Here is a 19751-nt window from a genome sequence, read left to right on the forward strand (position 1 = left end):
AACACACAATGTAAAAGTTTTGTCATCATTAACTTGCTCTCCAACTTCTATGGTTCTGGTCTCTTTACCTCTGAATGGTGATAAACTCAATCTAGAATCACTGAACTACTACTTACCCATTATCTAAAATAGTACTTACCGATCTGAGTTCAAGAATATTGAAAGAGGTTGTTTAATTACATACTGAGAAAATACCCCTTGTGTATCTAAGCTTATTTGTTTGGTTCTGAGTCATTTTCTATTGGAATGAATTCACTGTTTTATATATTCTGTAATGTGGCACACACCATCAAGTTTAAATAAAGCTAAAAAACATCCTATTGTCAGACCATTGTGTACTGCACATATCAAATGTTCCTAAAGGTCTACTTACTAATGTTGTACATACACTTTTATGCCCAGGAAATAACTTTTATTTTAAGGCTATCAATGTGTAAAATGGACATAAAAACATCCATTTTCCTTTTGCCTTATCCAAAAAATGTTAGCATAGAGTAGACCAGAGATGAGAGTACCATGGACTCTTCTATTAAGGATAGCATACCATATTATCCTCTTAAGTTTTAGCTTTTTCAGCATTTCTGGTTACCTACCTTCTTGAGTTGGTCTCATTTTTAGAATCTAGAAAAAATATAGGATAAAAATTTAGGGCACAGATTCTGCAGCCAAACTACTGGGAGCCAGACTGCTTGGCTTTGAGTCCCAGCTTGAAATTGCCCGATGTGACTTTGGGCAAACTTGTAAGTCTTTCTGCGTCTCGGTTTTGCAGCTATGAAATGGAAATAATAATAACATCTACCTCACAGGATTGTCGTGAGCATTGCACTGTTATATAAAAAGCCCTCAAAACAGTGCTGACACACAATAAGCACTCTTTCAGTATTAATGGTGATCATTTTTACTCAATGATTCCATAAAAATAAAAATGTGAGTTACAATTCATTTAGTAGGACAATTTGTTGGGCTGAGTATTCATCCTTCATTTTTAAAATTTCATTTAATCGCCATGGGAATTCTTGCCATTTAAATTCATTTGCTTTCAAAAATTACAAAAAGAAACAAATAACTGAGCACATTTTCTGGACAAAGAATAATTCAAGAGAAGATCTCTTAATGGACAAGCAAGATCAACAAATGTTTTTATTCAAGTGTCCTGACTCTGTCCATGGCATGCTGAGTTCCCTCTGATGTCTTAAAAGATTTCTCTGCTACACGGCAGTGCATTACTGCTCCCATAGTGCTTCATGCTTACCCAAATTCAGCTGCATTCTTTTCTTAAACCTACTTATTCACTTTATACTTACTACTGCAGTCATATAATTTAAATAATATGTAATCTAATACAATGTTAGTGTGAAAGAAACTGTTTCTATGTAAAATAGGTTAAATGTTCTGGAATAGTTTATACGGATAAGTCATTTAAATTCCTGCTGAACTGAGACTGAGAGTGGAAAAAGAAAAGTTAAAATTCTCAACAGATTCTGTTATCAAACTGCTTCCCAAATATCTTTGAAATTCTTTTGCTTTAAAGAAATTGAAAGGACATAATATATAATGTATTTGGGCATGACTTCTGCAAGAAAGTCCAAGTGCTACTCCTAGAAGCAGAATTGTAGTCAAACAAAAGATCTAAGTTCCAAAACAGAAGACTGTGAAGGGGAAAACCTATATGTTTCTGTGTTTCTGCATTCCACGTTTAAGTCCCGATTTAGGAAAAATGTGCATTTTCCCTTTTCCTTCAACTGCTTCTCCGCTTTGACGAATCATCTAAGGAAGCTTCGACTGCTCTGGCACATTCTTCTGGGTCTCAGAAGCTGGTTCCTGCACAGCTCACTCACCTGTGTAAGAAGAATGTTATCGAACAGCAGTTGTGTTTCTGACTGATCTTTGGTGATATCTGCATTGGCATTCATCCCAAAGATTTCTGGTGCCGGGGTCAGTGGCAGAGTCTTTGTGTATTCGATGTAGCTTTTGTGCTGCAGAGGTGAAGGGTGAGAAGCCAGGAGGTTAGAAATCAATTATACTGTAGGACTCACGGGAAAAGAGGTAATTTTCAATACACAAGCTATTGAGTAGAGGAGCCTGTAAGAATGGACGTTGAATGCTTTCATTGTCTTTCAGCCTGAGCCAAATTTTACAAAACAATGTGGACACACTTTGAGAGAAAAAGTAAAATGTGTCATTCAATTGAAATGAATTTTAAATGAAGGAAAGGAAATTCTAACTTCATTTAGAAATGTCTTCCAGAGAAATCTTTCTGTGTCACATCTTGCTGATGACTATTCTTAATTTTTTACAATAAAAATAATAATTTTACTTACTTTGTTTATAGTTTACTTTCATTGTGTAAAAAATTCACCAATTCAAATAAGTAAATGTTATCTGAAATATTTTTTTTTAAGCTTTACTTATTCACTTGAAAGTCGGAGTTACAGAGAGAGGGGGAGAGACAGAGAGAGAGAGAGAGCTTCCAGCCGTTGGTTCACTCCCCAAAGGGCCACAATGGTCAGGGCTGGGCCAGACTGAAGCCAGGAGCCATGAGCTTCCTCTGGGTCTCACACATGAGTGCAGGGGCCCAAGGACTTCAGCTATCATCTGCTGCTTTCCCAGGCACATTAGCAGGGAACTGGATCACAAGTGGAGCTCAAACCAGTGCCCATATGGGATGCCTGTACTGCAGAGGGCAGGTTAACCCACTATGCCACAGTGCTGGCTCCCTATCTGTAATCTTATTATCTTGAGATAACCACCATTAACACCAGGCATCTTTTAATCCATTTGTACATATATTTTATCTCCAAGACTTTTATCAAAATGCCACAACTTTCTTGACACTTATGTAACTCTATGCAGACCCACATATACATATATGGCACCTATGGTTACATATAAACCATTGATGGTTTTCCTTCATGGGTCAAGTTACATCATTACATGCACCTACTTCACCTTGACCTCTCCTCACTTGACAGTTCATTGTTAGAGATCTTGTTACCTCAGCTCCCCATGTTCACTTGCTCCACCCAACCAGTGACTTAAGCTCTGGGATTGACTTTTCCTTTCAGCTACATCAACACCTGTCCTCATCTAGCATTAATCCTAGTGGATGATGGGGCTAGGGTCAGGGGCTATTGGTATGTGTCTCTTTTGCATGTGCTAATGGGCTTAACTTTCAATTTGACTTTTAGAGATAAAATGAAAACCAATTTGGTTGTCCTGGAAGTCCCTAGAAATCAATTGTGTAAAAATCTGAAATCAGGGGTTGGCACTGTGGTGTAGTGGGTAAAGATGCCACCTGCAGTGCCTGTATTCCATATAGGCACCAGTTTGAGTCCCAGCTGCTCCACTTCTGATACAGCTCTCTGCTATGACCTGGGAAAGCAGTACAAGGTGGTCCAAGATGGGCCCCTGCACGCTTGTGGGAGACTGGGAAGAAGCTCCTGGCTCCTGGCTTCAGATCAGCACAGCTCCAGCCATTGCAGTCATTTGGGGAGTGAACCAGCGGATGGAAGACCTCTCTCTCTCTCTCTCTCTCTCTGCTTCTCCTTCTCTCTCTGTGCAACTTTAACTTTCAGATAAATAAATAAATCTTTAAAAAAAATCTGAAATCAGTAGATAGGACTAGAGGAAACGCAAAAGCAAAAGAGAACCTTGTCCTTGTGCAAGAGACCAAGTGGTTCTGTGTCTTTTTGCTACTTTCTGCCTATATGACTTTGAGCAAGTCATTCAATATAATTTAAAAAAGTTAATTAGTTAATTCATTAACTTGGGAGGGAGGGAGGGAGGGAGAGAGAGATAGAGGGAGAGAGACAGAGATAGAGCTTCCAACTGCCAGTTTACTCCTCAAATGCCCTCGACAGTTTAGCTGGGCCAGAGCTAAACAAGAGAGCTGGTAATGCAATCCAGGACTCCCGCATTAGTAGCAGTGGCAGAAATCCAATTACTTGAGCCATCACTTCTGTATTTTAGGGTCTGTGTAAGCAGGAAGCTGGAGTCAGGAGCTGGAGTTGGGTAATCAAATCCACACACTATAGTACAGGACATGAGAATCTTAATTGCCAGGCTAAATGCTGACTCTAGTCATTCAACCCTAATGAACCTGTTTTCTCATTTGTAAAAGCAATTAAATAATAATATCAATGTTAATATGGAGCTATAGTGAAATAACCACTTGTAACTGACTTGCAAATAATTGTGAAATAAATATTAATGTTAATAATTTATAAACCAGTATCTTTTTACTCAAAGGACTGGATTAGTGAGAAATTCAGGTCATGGAGGAAGCTATTCTTGGGTGAGCAACATTTCTAATACTCTCACATTACAACAAACAGGAAACTAGTAACTACATCTCAGTATGGGGTATGCTCTGTTCCTATATGACTAAAGAAAACACAGATAAGTGTGAACAGAAAACAGAGCCTAGGAGGAAATCACTATTTTTAAATATATCATCACTACCAGAGGAAATTCATGTTTACTGTTTTTGGTTTTCTTGAATGGCATACTTACATCACCAACAGGAGGGACAAAATAGATGCCACTCGAGTCGAATTTATAGTCTGGATTTTGAACTAATTCTTCATTGAAGAATTTGTTTAGAATGCTGCGCAGTGTGCGCCGGTCCCAGTCATCAGTCACCCTGCCTCCATAATTGCATTCGCCAGTCATATATCGCAAAGCATCATAAGGCAGTTCCTAAAATGGGGAGATCAAGTCACTCAGCTAGCTAAGAGGTATCAGTAGCACATTATAAGGAATCATGTTTTTTTGTTGTCTCCTATTATTAAATATTTTACAAAAAGTTTGCCTGAATAAAATTTCCCTTTATATATGCCTCTGCTAATTGTTGCAATTTTTTCCCAGGGTCTTTCTTTCCTTTTGTGGGTTTTCATTTCATTCAATCAAGTGCTGAGAATACAACTATACAACTAGTTAACTCATTTACTATTCAACCAACATTCTTTGAGTACCCACTATGTGCCAAATCAAATCCAATATAATTCAGAGATAATCATACTTTTCTTTTTTTAAAGATTTATTTATTTATTTTTATTTTTTTATTTAATGAATATAAATTTCCAAAGTACAGCTTATGAATTACAAAGGCTTCCCTCCCCACTACTTCCCCCCCCACCCGCAACCCTCCCCTTTCCCACTTGCTCTCCCCTTCCATTCCCATCACATACTTTTCTTTAAATATACTCTTAGTATGTTTAATAGCATTGTATTCTTGATTTCTGAAATTTTATTTTGTTATTTATTTATTTGAAAGGCAGAGTAACAGAGACAGATAGATTCATTCTTTTTTTTTTTTTTTTTTTTGACAGGCAGAGTGGATAGTGAGAGAGAGACAGAGAGAAAGGTCTTCCTTTTTGCCGTTGGTTCACCCTCCAGTGGCCGCTGTGGCTGGTGCATCGCACTGATCCGATGGCAGGAGCCAGGTGCTTCTCCTGGTTTCCCAGGCGGGTGCAGGGCCTAAGGACTTGGGCCATCCTCCACTGCACTCCTGGGCCACAGCAAAGAGCTGGCCTGGAAGAGGGGCAACCGGGATAGAATCCGGCGCCCTGACCGGGACTAGAACCCGGTGTGCCGGTGCCGCAAGGCGGAGGATTAGCTTGTTAAGCCACGGCGCCAGCCTAGATAGATTCATTCTTTGAAAACACTATTTTAATAAATATCATCTAATATTGAGCATTTAAGTTGCTCCTAGGTTTTAAAAATGTTATATTCTATTAAATTTTATATTTCTTAGAATTTTGAATGATCTTTTCACCTAAGTTCCTGAAAAGAAAACGACTAACTTTTTTTTTCCAAGGAAACAATTTTTAAAAAGTCATATGCGAGATGTCCTAAATAGCACTCTGGCCTCAGAATCAGCCCTTAAGGCATTCTGATATGGCTGAAGAGTCCATGAGAGTATTTTAGGCATGGGAAGCCAAGACACTCTGGAAAAAAAAAAAGAAAAAAAAAAAAAAGAAGAAGACCTATATGAAAGATCTCTGCGAGTGAGATCCCAGTGGAAAGAACAGGGCCCTCAAAGAAGGAGGTACCTTTCTCTGAAGGGAGGAGAGAACTTCCACTTTGACTATGACCCTGTCGGAATAAGATCGAAGTCGGTGAACTCAAAAGGCTTCCACAGCCTTGGCAAGCCTAGGGAGATTACTGATGCCATAAACAAGAGTGTCAAATTGTTAAGTCAACAACAGGAGTCACTGTGTACTTACTTCTCATGTGGGATCTGTCCTTAATGTGTTGTCCAATGTGAAGTAATGCTATAACTAGTGCTCAAACTATTTTACACTTTGTGTTTCTGTGTGGGTGCAAACTGCATGAAATCCTTACTTAGTATATACTGAATTGATCTTCTGTATATAAAGGTAATTGAAAATGAATCTTGATGTGAATGGAATGGGAGAGGGAGCGTGAGATGGGAGGATTGCGGGTGGGAGGGAAGTTATGGGGGGGAAGCCATTGTACTCCATAAACTGTATTTTGGAAATTTATATTTACTAAATAAAAAATAAATAAATAAATAAATTTTTAAAAAGTAATATGCGAGTATTTTGCTGAAAACCTTTTTGCAATCTATGCAGTTTTTTGTTATACACATTTCCATGAACTTTTTGAGGATCTTGTGTAGAGCAATGTTTAAAAATGTTTGATACTAATACAGAGTAATCTTTTATTAGATGATTTTTTTCATCATTTTGTGCTTTACTTTCCCTCCTTACTTTGAGAGATTTCTTCTATAGAAATCATAGCACTAGGGAAAAGTAGGTACAGAAATTAAAAAGGGAAATTTATTGAATCAGGGGATGAAAATTATGAAACTCATTTATTTGGTAGAATAACATAAGGCTGTGAGTTTAGGAGAACATAGGTCATTGACCAAGACCTTGTGGAGAAACAAAATCAGGAAGAAGAACCCATAAACAATTATGTCCTTCTAAATCAGATGTTTGAGTTTGATTAGATGTATACACTTCTTGGGCTTGCTTTCTTGGGTCCCATCATACCAAAAATGAACTATAATAAGAAATCTCATTTGCTAATTTAACATTCAGTATATGTGATTAAGGGAACACTTGGGCCAGCTAGTCTCTGGGAGGGCTTCGTGACACATGGATGAGATCTGGAAGGGAGAGAATTTTATTTAAGTGTCAAAGGGTTAAACTTAGCCAACATGCTACCTGTAATTTCAGCAGTGCACTCTGGACCAGGGTTTATCACATTGGGGAATGTTTTTTCCAGGGGCTGGAAAAGACATGTAAATTGGCAGATCTCACAGAAACGTAGTGGCTTCCCTTTTTTTTTTTTTTAAGATTTATTTATTTATTTGAAAGAGTTACACAGAGAGAGAAGGAGAGGCAGAGAGAGAGAAAGGCGTCTTCCATCTGCTGGTTCATTCCACAGTTGGCCGCAATGGCCCAAGCTGCGCAATGGCAGGGTCTCCCTGTCCATGGTCTCAGCCCTTTTAAAACAACACAACACGGCCCGCGCCGTGGCTTAACAGGCTAATCCTCCGCCTTGCGGCACCGGCACACCGGGTTCTAGTCCCGGTCAGGGCGCCGGATTCTATCCCGGTTGCCCCTCTTCCAGGCCAGCTCTCTGCTATGGCCCGGGAAGGCAGTGGAGGATGGCCCAAGTGCTTGGGCCCTGCACCTGCACGGGAGACCAGGAGAAGCACCTGGCTCCTGGCTTCGGATCAGCACGATGCGCTGGCTGCAGCGGCCACTGGAGGGTGAACCAACGGCAAAAAGGAAGACCTTTCTGTCTCTCTCTCTCACTATCCACTCTGCCTGTCAAAAAATAAATAAATAAATAAAAACACAACACGGGCCTGCGCTGTGCAGGTAAAGCCGCTGCCTGCAGTGCCGGCATCTCATATGGGTACCGGTTCAAGTTCCAGCTGCTCCAATTCCAATCTAGCTCTCTGCTAAGGCCTGGGAAATCGGTGGAAAATGGCCCAACTCCTTGGGCCCCTGCACCTGTGTGGGACACCTGGAAGAAGCTCCTTGCTCCTGGCTTTGGATTGGCCCAGCTGTAGCTGTGCAGCACATTTGGGGAGTGAGCCAGCAGATGGAAGACCTCTCTCCCTCCCCCTCTCTCTCTCTAACTCTGCCTTCCAAATAAATAAATGTATCTTAAAAAAAAAAAGAAAAAGAAATATGCAAAGGGAGGATAAATTTGGCTTCTAAGTCTGTTATTCAAGAAAGAGTCCCAGCCAGCGCTGCGGCTCACTAGGCTAATCCTTCACCTGCGGCGCCAGCACCCTGGGTTCTAGTCCCGGTCGGGGTGCTGGGTTCTGTTCCGGTTGCTCCTCTTCCAGTCCAGCTCTCTGCTGTGGCCCAGGAAGGCAGTGGAAGATGGCCCAAGTGCTTGGGCACCTGGCTCCTGGCTTTGGATTGGCACAGTGCCCCGGCTGTAGCAGTCATTTGGGGGGTGAACCACTTGGGGGGTGAACCAACAGAAAAGGAAGACCTTTCTCTCTGTCTCTCTCTCTCTCTCACTGTCTAATTCTGCCTGTAAAAAAAAAAGTCCCAAAAGTAGACAAGGATTGAGTACTGGACAGAGCCATTAGAATAGCAGAAAAATATGTGCTAAAGCAGATATGTGAAATAATACATCAGACTGAGAGATAAGCAAATAGATTGTAGTAGAACAGTTCAAAGCATGAAACAGAGGGCATGTGGTAGGAAGAAAGATACAGCTGGAGAGGGAAAGAATTACGGAGCATTAGTGACTGCCAGGTGCTGCTTGGAGGGGTGGAGAGGACAGTGGTTCTGTTAATTTTGATGCAGGCAGAGAATGGAATATGGAGAATGACATTTAATTACTCCATAAGATAATCAGTCTTCATTCTGCTTCTTTTTCCTAGATATCCACTTACCCATCTAATATACATCTATTAATTTCTGGTACCATTGTTCATTGTCTGGATAGAATCACCATCAGCCTATACCAGAAAACTAACATAAACCAAGACTTCTCCTTTCCCTCCTCATATTATATTTAGTATCAAAGGCACTTCAATCTTTTCCTCTTTTATGCTTTTCTATGTCTCCTATCATAACAAAATCCTTTAACTTAAACTTTTATTATCTCCTGCCTGGGATATCAGGATGCTCTGCTGTATTACTTTCCTATGGCTGCCATTAGGTTGTTTAACACAAAAGAACTTTATTGTTTAAAGAGTTCTGGAGGCTGGAAGGCCAAAGCCAAGGTGTTGGCAGAGTCACAATTCCTACAGCATCTTTATGGGGATCTCTCATTGCTTTTTCTGGCTTTTGGTAGCTCCAGGTATCCTTGGCTTGTGGCAACATAATTCCAATCTTTGCCTCCACCTTACCATGGAGGCTTTCCATCTCTTTGGACTTCCAAAACTCTCCCTTCTTATAAATACACCCATCATATTTGATACTCCAGTAAGACCCCATATTAACTAATTATATCTGTAGTGAGACCATTTGTAATGAAATGATGACTTATTTTATAATAAGGGCCTAATCTGAAGTACCATGGATAAGGACTTCAACATGTATTTGGGGGACACAATTTAACCCATAGCATCTCCTAAAACTGGCCTGTCATCTAAGTCCTTGTGTTCTATTCCCAACTTTGGTGTCAGAGTTATCTTTCCAAAAGGCAAATTTTCCCTTAAAAGTTATTCAGTAACAACAGAATAACCAACAAATTAGTTAGCATGGCATACAAGGATATTTCAAATAATTTATAGTTAACCAAACATTTTATAGTCAATCAAAGATTTTCACTGATTTACACTAAAAAAAAAAGAAATTATTTCTGTAGAACAGTAACCAGGCATTCTGATAGGGGAGTGTGAGCATCCTAAGTAGCATCTTAGCTGCTGCACCAAATGCCCACTCTAATCCATTTTTAATTGAGTAGTTTGTTTCCTTATTGCTATTTTAAGAGTATTTTTATTTATTTTCCATAACAGTCATCTATGAGACATATATATTTTGCAAATATTTTCTCCAGTGTGTGGCTTATCTTTTTGTTCTCTTAACAGTGTGTTTGGCAGAGTGGGAATTTTTATCTTAATAAATTCCAGTTTATCTATTCTCTCTTTCATGGATCATATCTTTGGTGTCATATCTAAAACGTAATTGTATACTCAAGGTCATGTAGATTTTCTATATTATCTTTTAGGAATTTCATAGTTTTATGTTTCAAATTCATCTCTGGGATCAGTGTTGAGTTAGTTTTCATTAAGAGTGTAAAATCTGTGTCTATATTCACTTTTTTGCATATGAATATCTAGTTGTTCTGCACTGTTTGTTGAAAGAACTATTTTATATTTTATTTAATTTTTTATATTTTATTTTTCCATTCCATTCCATTTCATTTTGAGGTAGAGTTACAGACAGTGAGAGGGAGAGACAGAGAGAAAAGTCTTCCATCCACTGGTTCACTCTCCAAATGGCCACAACAGCCGGAGCTGGGCTGATCTGTAGAGAGGAACCAGGAGTTTCTTCCGGGTCTCCCACGTGGGTGCAGAAGCCCAAGCGCTTGGGCCATCTTGAACTGCTTTCCCAGGCCATAGCAGAGAATTGGATTAGGAAAGGAGCAGCTGGAACTAGAACCAGTGCCCATTTAGGATGCTGGCAATGCAGGCGGAGGATTAACCCACCGTGCCACAGTTCTGGCCCCTGAAAGGGCTGTTTCCTATTCATTGATTTCCTTTGTTCCTTTGTCAAATATTAGTGACCATATTTCTGTGTTTTGTATTCTGTTCTATTAAGCTATTTGTCTAGTTTTTTCACCAATACCACACTGTTTCAATTACTATAACTTTTATAGTAAGTTTTGAACTAGCATGGTTGTTTGACTTACAACATTGTTTTTCTCCTTCAATATTATGCAGCTGTTATGGGTCTCTTGCCTATCTCTATAAACTTTAGAATCAGTGTGCTGATATCTGGAAAATAACTTGATTGGGATTGAATTGAATCCATAATTCAAGTTGGGAAGAACTGATCTTCCAGTATCGAGTCTTCTTATCTATGAACATGGACCATCTTATTTAGTCTTTAATTTCTTTCATCAGATACTTACAGTTTTTCTCATGTAGTTACTGTACACATTAGATTTATATCCAGTTATTTCATTTTCGGGGAACTAATGTAAATTGTATTGCATATTTTAATTTCAAATTCCATTTGCTCATTGCTGGTATATGGGAAACCAATTAACCATGTATTCTGCAACTATAATTAGTTAAGTAATCACATATTAGTTGCAAGATTTTTATTTTGATTGATTGGTCATTTCAGATTTTGTATTTAGAAAATCATGTCATCTGTGGATAAAGACAGTATGATTTCTTCCTTCCCAGTCAATATAGCTTTTATTTTTTTCTATTGTTGTATTAGCTAGGACTTCTAGTACATTATTGAAAAGAAATGGTGATGCAAGATATCCTTGATTTGTTTCTGACCTTCATAGGAAAACTTCTAGATTCTCACTATTTAAGTATGATGTTAACTGTAAGTTTTTGTACATATTCTTTATCAAGTTGAGGAAGTTTCCTTCAATTACTGGTTGACATTTCTTAAAAATCATGAATGGCTGTTTTTTTTTTTTTAGATTTTATTTATTTGAATTGCAGAATTATAGATGATAAGAGGAGAGACAGAGAGAGAGAGAGAGAGAGAGAGAGAGGGGTCTTCCATCAGCTGGTTCACTCCCCAAAAGGCCACAACAGCTGGTGTTGGCCAGGCTAAAACCAGGAACCAGGAACTCCCTCAGGTCTCCCACATGGGTTGCAGGGGCTCCTGTACTTGGGTCATTTTCTGCTGCTTTCCCAAGTGTATTAGCAGGGAACTGGATCAGAAGCAGAGCAGATGAGACTCAAACGGGTTGCTGGCATATCATAGGTGGTAGATTAACCCACTGCACCATAATGCTGGTCCTGGCTGTTGCAATTTGGCAAATACTTTTCCTGCATTTATTGATAATAATCATGTCAATTTTTTCTTTTTTAGCCCATTGATGTGATGTGTTATATTAACTGATTTTTGAATCTTGAACAACCATGCACAATTGCATACTTTTAATTGACTCTTCAGTATAGACTATAATAATTTAAATTAGAATATTATTCATCCAGAAAAATATTGATAAATGAAAGAGGTTTCATGCTTTTCAATTTCTGGTGCTGAAAAATGTAATTATGTTAGCTAAATTATTTTCTTGAGCACTGTATCCTTGCTTTTCTCCTGTCCTGTTACTATCTTTTTTGGAAAAACATTACTACAAGAAAGAACCCATTAAATTTATGATCCTTTTGAATGTTTTGCCAAATCTATATGCTGCAGAGTTAAAAGTGTTTTTAATTCATTAAATGTAATACAGAGTAAGACTTTGTCCAATGAAACATAGAAATTCAAATGAAAGGTTCTTTATGTAAGTTTAGATAATGGCATTTGAGCTCTCAATATTTATTTTGATGATTTCTTTGTTTTTATAGAAATAGAATTCAATGTCTTCCTGTTTGCAAATCTTTTTTTTTTTTTAAAGATTTATTTATTTATTTGAAAGGCAGAGTTGAAGAGAGAGAGAAAGACACAGAGAGTGCTACCATCAGCAGGTTCACTCCCCAAATGGCCACAATGGCCAGAGCTGGACCAGGCCAAAGCCAGGAGCCAGGAGCTTCATCAGGGTGTCCCAAGTGAGTGTAGGGGTCCATGGACTTTAATCATCCTCTGCTGGTTTTCCCAGGCACATTAACAAGGAGTTGGATGGGAAGTGGAGCAGCTGGGGCTTGAATTGGTGCCTATATGGGATGCTCGCATTGTAGGCAGGGACTCAACCTGCTATTGACACAACATTGGCTTCTGCAAATCTTTTAAAAAAGAAATATAATGCATTAAAAGTTTCAAAATCCAAAGTTTTCTGTTTGAGAGAGAGAGTGAGAGAGAAGCTCCATGTAGTAGTGGTTCACTCAGATATTTGCGATAGCTCAGACTATACCAGGTCAAAGCCAGGATTCTGGAACTCAGTCCAGGTCTCCCAGATGTATGGAAGGGACACAAACACTTGAGCTATCACCTGCTGCCTCCAAAAGTGCTCATTAGCAGGCAGCTGGAATTGGAAGCAGAGCTGAGACTTAAACCAAGGCACTTCAATATTGGATGTAGGTATCCTGAGTGGTGACTTAACACTGACAAGTGCCCAACCCCAAATCAAAGTTTTTCGTATTCCAATGACTAAATGAGTTAAAGATTTCCAAATACATTTGAATAAAATTCTACTAAAATTCAGAAGATTCACTTTCCAAAAAGCTCCACATCATTATAGCACATGGGTTGATTCCAAATTATTCTTCAAAGCTTCACACATGTTAAAAATCCAACTGATAAACAAGTAACAATAAGAAAAAGGGTAGGTGGGGCTGGCACTGTGGCACGGTGAGTTAAAGCCCCAGCCTGCAGTGTCGGCATCCCAAATGGGTGCCAGTTCGAGTCCCGTCTGCTCCAGTACCAGTCCAGCTCTATGCTATGGCCTGGGAAAGCAGTAAAAGATGACCCAATTCCTTAGGCTCCTGCACCCACATGGGAGACCTGGAAGAAGCTCTTGGCTCCTGGCTTCAGATTGGCCAAGCTCTGGACGTTGTGGCCATCTGGAGAGTGAACTAGTAGATGGAAGATCTTTCTTTCTGTCTCTCTCTATCTGCCTCTGTAACTCTGCCTTCCAAATAAATAAATAAATCTTAAAAGAGAAAAAGAGTAGGAGCCAGAACTGTGGCACAGTGTTTTAAGCCTCTGCCTGCAACACTGGCATCCCATATGGATGCCACTTCAAATCCCAGCTGCTCCACTTACAATCCAGCACCTGGGAAAGCAGTGGAAGATAGCCCAAGTGCTCAGATCTCTGCACCCACATAGGAGACCAGGATGGAGCAATGGGCTCCTGGCTTAGGCCTGATCCAGCCCTGGCCACTGTGGCCATTTTGGGGGTAAACCAGCAGATGGAAGATTCACCCCACCCTTCCTTCCCTCTTTAACTCTTTCAAATAAAAAAAATCTTTAAAAAGAAAAAAGGGGTACTGCTGTGTTGTGTGTGTGTGTGTGTATGTGTGTATACAACAGGGTTGCAGAGGTTGAAATGTATATGTGACTGTTTGGCTTTTTTCAAGATCTATATTCCAGACTAACACCACTGGTATAAATGCTTTGGTTTTCCTGACAAGTGATCCAAACAATGGAATAAAAGCATAATGACATTTTTCTGAAAATAAAGACATGTTACAGAAAAATATTTATTTTTTAGTTCTATTTTGGAAACTGGTTGATTTTTGATCTTCTCATGTCTTATTCAAAGTAAGTCCAATGTGATCACTGTTCAGGTCTCCATAATTGTTTACATGTCAAAATAAATGATAAAATTTAGTTTCCTGATGGGGAAACTGACATCCCAACTATATGCTATAGCAGTTATAATAAAGTACTACTTAGTAAGCCATTGAGAACTACCCTGCCATTCATTTTATAGGAATATAAATTAATCAGAAGTCTTGGCTCCCTGTAAAACACATGATAAAGAGCAAAATAGGTAATGTCTTCACTGTGATTTTTATAGCACCTCATACTGGTTCAGGAACATGTGGAGTTGCTGTACACTGATTCTTAAATCTGTCTCATTGAACTCATAAGGAATATTCCATCCCAAGGGTCCAAATTTCCTTCTTTCTTGTACCAAAGCATGAAAGAAACAGAGACCATAAAGTAACTTCTTGAATTCATCCTGTAATGAGAAGAAATGATTACACATAATTATTTTCCCTCCTAACATTACATTTACCATGTTTTAGAAAGAAATTAAATTCACAATTTAAATAAATACTTAGGGATACATTCATCTCAAGGTATAACTGAAACAGAATTAAATATATTTCTATATGCTCTTTAACACATATAGCTATCCATAGACATAAGGGTTTTAGGAAGTATAGTAAATCACCTAATTCAATGTGACCTTACAGGATTTTTGAGATTTTGACTGAATTCATAATTCACCAGAATTCATCCAATGAGTTATCCTAGATTATAATGGAGATAGTTCCAAGGAGATGATTCAAACCAATTAGACAGCCCTAAAACTCACAAGGGAAGGAAAACATAGTCAAAATGGAGTTTGAGAGAGGATTTGTGATTTCCTTGGAGGTAGTAGCTTGGAGCCTTCTTCATCTTTAAGGGAGAAAATTGCATGGGATTTGCCTTCTAATTTCCAGTTCACAAGAAGAAGTTAATGGGGCTACTCCAAGAGTTGACACATTTCCTGCAGCTGGACAGGGTGGAAAAGTGCAAAACTCAGGCCTGAAAAAGTAGAGGAGTCTACAGCTGCTGAGTAGAGAACTATGAAAGGGAATCATTTCTCTCATCCTCTCTGATGACAGGCCGAGTTGGTGGGATTCTCAAGGAGCAGATAGGGAACTTGGGCAAGAAATGGAAGCTACTGGTCATTTTGAAGGTGCCCTGGTCAAGAAGGCTTCTGCCATGGACTAAGGGAACCCTAACAGTTAAGAGCCAGTGTGAAGGGAAAGCAGAAGCTGACAGGGAAACAGGAGCACCTTCTGAAGGTGAGGTGACGCCAAGTGAAAAGGATTATAGTTAGAGGAGTCTAGTAGGGGAACTTAAGGAGAAACCATCAAAAACTAAAAAGAGAAAGAGTGAGGGTGAAACCACTCTCAAGTCCAGAGAGCTCCAAGCAATACCAGTCCCAAAGAGGAATTTCTGCTCCTCCCGGCCTTCTTCCTACACAAAATCTGAACTGAGGGGTCAGTATCAGCATCTATCAAGTGCAGGAAGAGTGAGAAGAAGAAAGATGCCAACTCCAGTCTCTTCCCCTGAGCGTATGAAGCTCACTGACTATAGACCTGAGGTGAGATACTGAGAAGCTGAAGCATAGATTTTGAATGAAAGTTGAAAAAATGCTTAATAAATTGCTTTATACTTTCTAATTCCTGAATCAAGGCTGGCTTTGCAATTTTAAATGACAGTTTAGGACATTTTATTACCTAACAGTGACTAGAAAAGTCATGAGAATGCTCCAAGTTTTTCCCAGGAGCACAGGAAAGGTTTCCCTCATGGAATAAACTTGGAAGCGTGAGTGGAAGACAAAAGAAAAGTAACGTAAATTCAACCACAGAGATGGGAGAAATTAAAGGTAAAAATGCTGGGCTAATTCTGGAACTATTCTGGATTTATTAGAGAATCAACAAATCAGTGAATGCATTGATGTTGTTGGAAGCCAGGTTTCTCACTGTAGAAGAGACATACAAATATGTCACGAGGAAAAGCAAGAAAGAAAGAAGCCTGGGGAGAGGAGCTCAAGTTGGAGCTATGTTCTGAAAGCATATGCACACATAAACTTGGCTGTATATTTGTGTGTGTGTGTGTGTGTGTGTGTTGTTTCTGAGTTCTCTCCACTTTTGAAAAGGGTCAAGAACCAAAGACAATGCAGTAGCAATGAGCTCATCCAACATCCACACCATGCTCTCTAATACCATTCTCCATTAAAAAGAAATAGGACTTTTCAGAAAAATGGCTGCATTCAGGACAGGGGCAGGTACAAAATGAACCTGAAATATCAAAAATTTTAAAAGATGGGAACTATAACAAGTGCAGAGGAACTAGGTCAAAGGAATTCCTATTCTGGAACAATTTGAGCACCAAAACCTTAGATATAATATGAACTGTAAGTCATTGGAGGAAAAACCCAGCAACTCCTTATTTCATACCAATAATGGATGCCCAAATAAGGTAAAAGACAGAATCGTTGTTCATTGGAGAGCACCAAGTATCAAATGTAGAAAGTGCTGGATTTGGTAACTGGATCAGGCAAGAATCCTCAAAGGATAATAGATGTGGATGAGGAATAGTTTATTTACATGGTTATAAAATATATATGTTTCTTTTGATTATGTAGTAGTTTGAGAAATATAATCACGAGAAAACAAACCCCAAATGAGAAATACTTTATTTTTAACAAGGGAGGGATATGAATCCTTTAGAAATGTCAGTGTCGTAAGAAACAGAGGAAGATTGGGGAAATGTCCCATACCAAATGAGGCAAAAGAGACACAGAAACAAATACAGTACTAAACATGAGCCCAACCCTGTCATGGGCAAGGAAAACACCTGAAGGATATTACTGCCCAAACTGGCAACACAGGAGCACAAATTGTAGATTTCATACAATAGTGTGTCCTTGCTAAATTCACTAAAAGTAATAACTGGACTAGGATGAGATAATGTTCTTATTCTTAGGAAATATTCACCAAAATATTTAGGGATAAAGGACTATTATGTATGTATGTATACGTGTGAATGTGTGTGTGTATGTGTGTGTATAAACTTGATGTTGGGTATATATTGAAAGAGAGATACAGAAAAGAAATATAAATGATAAAGCAAATGAAATATAATATTAACAGGAGGTGTCTATAGGCAAAGGGTATAGGCTATTCCTTTTCCTTTTTTTTTTTTTTGCCTCAGTTATTTACTTATTTATTTTTAGAAAGCTTTTATTTAAAAAATTGTTTAGGAATATAGCAGTTCTTCTCCCCATATCTTCCCTCCCACTCCCACTCCCAGCCCACCTCCTACTCCCTCTACCATTATGGCCATTTCTTATACTAGTTTTATACTTGAAACTTTCCTGAGTTTTAAAATTATTTCCAAACAAAAAGATAAAACAGAGACATTATGATGTGCTCCTGGGCACTTAATGAGATTTTGCTTTTGGACTGGACTGTTTCTTTTTTTTTTTTTTTTAAAGATTTTTTATTTATTTATTTGACAGGTAGAGTTACAGACAGTGAGAGGGAGAGACAGAGAGAAAGGTCTTGCTTCTGTTGGTTCACCCCCCCCAAAATGGCTGCTACGGCCGGAGCTACGCCAATCCGAAGCCAGGTGCTTCTTGGTCTCCCATGGGGGTGCAGGTGCCCAAGCACTTGGGCCATCCTCCACTGCCCTCCCGGGTTACAGCAGAGAGCTGGACTGGAAGAGGAGCAACCGGGACTAGAACCGGGAGCAGCTCATATGGGATTCCAGCGCCGCAGGCAGAGGATTAGTCATGTGAGCCACAGTGCTGGCCCCCTGGACTGTTTCATAAATGCCTGAACTACTAATATATGTGACAACTAATGGGGAGACCTTCTGATCTTGAAGAAAGGGATGGTAGAGTCAACTTTTACAAAGGGGCTCTAGCTAGTCTGCAATACACAGAAATGCCCTCACCACCTGTTTGAGAGTAACCTACTCTCTCTCGACCTAATCAACACAAAAGCTACATAATATAGCAAATTTTAGAAGCACAGGATAAGGTTTAGCTTAGTTTTAAATATAGGCACTTTTTTTTAGTACCTAAGCTTTTGTTTAATGAAAGTACTTCTTTATTTTAAATGTTTCCTTTTGATGTGCACTTAAAACATTTTCAGACATCAAGGGCGTGAGCTTTTTAATGGCAGAAACATACCAAGGTTCATAACCCCTCTTAAAAGGAAACTCTTCCATTTTTAATTATGGTAAAACACTGTGAAGCATTTTTAGGTCACAGACATTCACACACAGAATTCTAATCATGAAAGCAGTGGGTGTTTTCCCTGCTTGCCTGGTGACACTAAAAAAGACCCTTATGAGTCCCATCAATCAAGGAGGAAAATCATTTGCACTCTCATTATAGTTATATGGAGGAAATATTTTTATGTTTTAATTTAGAGATATGGTTCCAAATAGCAAAGGGCTCAGTTAATATCCTGAAACAAGATTCTCCAGCCTTGCAGATTTGTGCCAAGAATGGCTTACAGCTGACTTTCTAAATAGAAAGCTACATTATTAATGACACCCCATAAGATCTCAGCTGAGCAGGAATGAGGCTGGTGGTGAAATTAAAATAAAATATTAATACAATTGACTTCGGCACAGTCAATAATCAGTAATCAAAACCAACTGCACTGCAGTGTAGGAGGCCTATTTAATTTGTAGTTTTACACCATGCACATATCCGTGATCACCAGGGGCCACTTGAACTGCTTTACAGGGCTGAGGTAACAAGACTTAGCCATTACTAACAGGCTTTTTGCAGCTGCCAAAGAACTCAGGGTCAGAGATCGGGTCCATGAGGTATGATCGAATGATATTAGCCCGTAAACCTTTCGGCGCTTCATTGGTCATTTTCACTCCATTTTGCAGTACTGACACAGGGAAATTTGGAGATGGGTAACTTGTCAGCCAAAGTCGGAAGTCTGGGTGTGTTGATTCTGGGCTTAACTCCTGTAAGAAAACAGTCAGATAAAGAAAGGTAAATAATATCCAAAGAGAAATCTCACTTTCATATATGCAAGAGATGGGCCAGGAGGAGGAACAAGAACTTTTACAAAATGAAGATGTAATTGTTGCAATTTCATAATTGCAAAACAATATGCCTCGCTGAGACAATTCAGAGTGTTGTCATTCTCCTTGATAAAATAAACACATAGGACTATAAAATTTACAAAGATGTTATATAATTCAAAGTTGGCCAAAATAAATGCTGAGACATTCAGTAACTCTCCTATCTGCATTGATGTGGCTGAAACATTTAGAGATAATGCTGTGCCCCAGAGCTAGATTAAGACTAATTCTTTCTTCTCTTTTTAGATCAGCTATAAGAATAGGCAATACACTCACATAAATAAATATTAAACTTGGGGATAGCATTTGGCAGAGTGGGTAAAGCTG

The 19751-nt window shown here is 39.0% G+C and overlaps 1 protein-coding gene across 1 annotated transcript in view; it reads right to left on the reverse strand.

The window, feature by feature from the left end:
* Window positions 1-19751, reverse strand: part of DNAH7 (dynein axonemal heavy chain 7) — a 385917-nt gene that overhangs the window by 33115 nt on the left and 333051 nt on the right. The window contains exons 57-60 of the mRNA XM_062189419.1: window positions 19104-19304; window positions 14611-14772; window positions 4513-4698; window positions 1839-1976 (exon numbers count right to left, since the gene is read on the reverse strand). Of these exons, the coding sequence (XP_062045403.1) occupies window positions 1839-1976; window positions 4513-4698; window positions 14611-14772; window positions 19104-19304 (687 nt within the window). The remainder of the gene's footprint in view (window positions 1-1838; window positions 1977-4512; window positions 4699-14610; window positions 14773-19103; window positions 19305-19751) is intronic.

This window comes from Lepus europaeus, chromosome 1 (assembly GCF_033115175.1).
Source record: "Lepus europaeus isolate LE1 chromosome 1, mLepTim1.pri, whole genome shotgun sequence".
Taxonomy (NCBI): domain Eukaryota; kingdom Metazoa; phylum Chordata; class Mammalia; order Lagomorpha; family Leporidae; genus Lepus; species Lepus europaeus.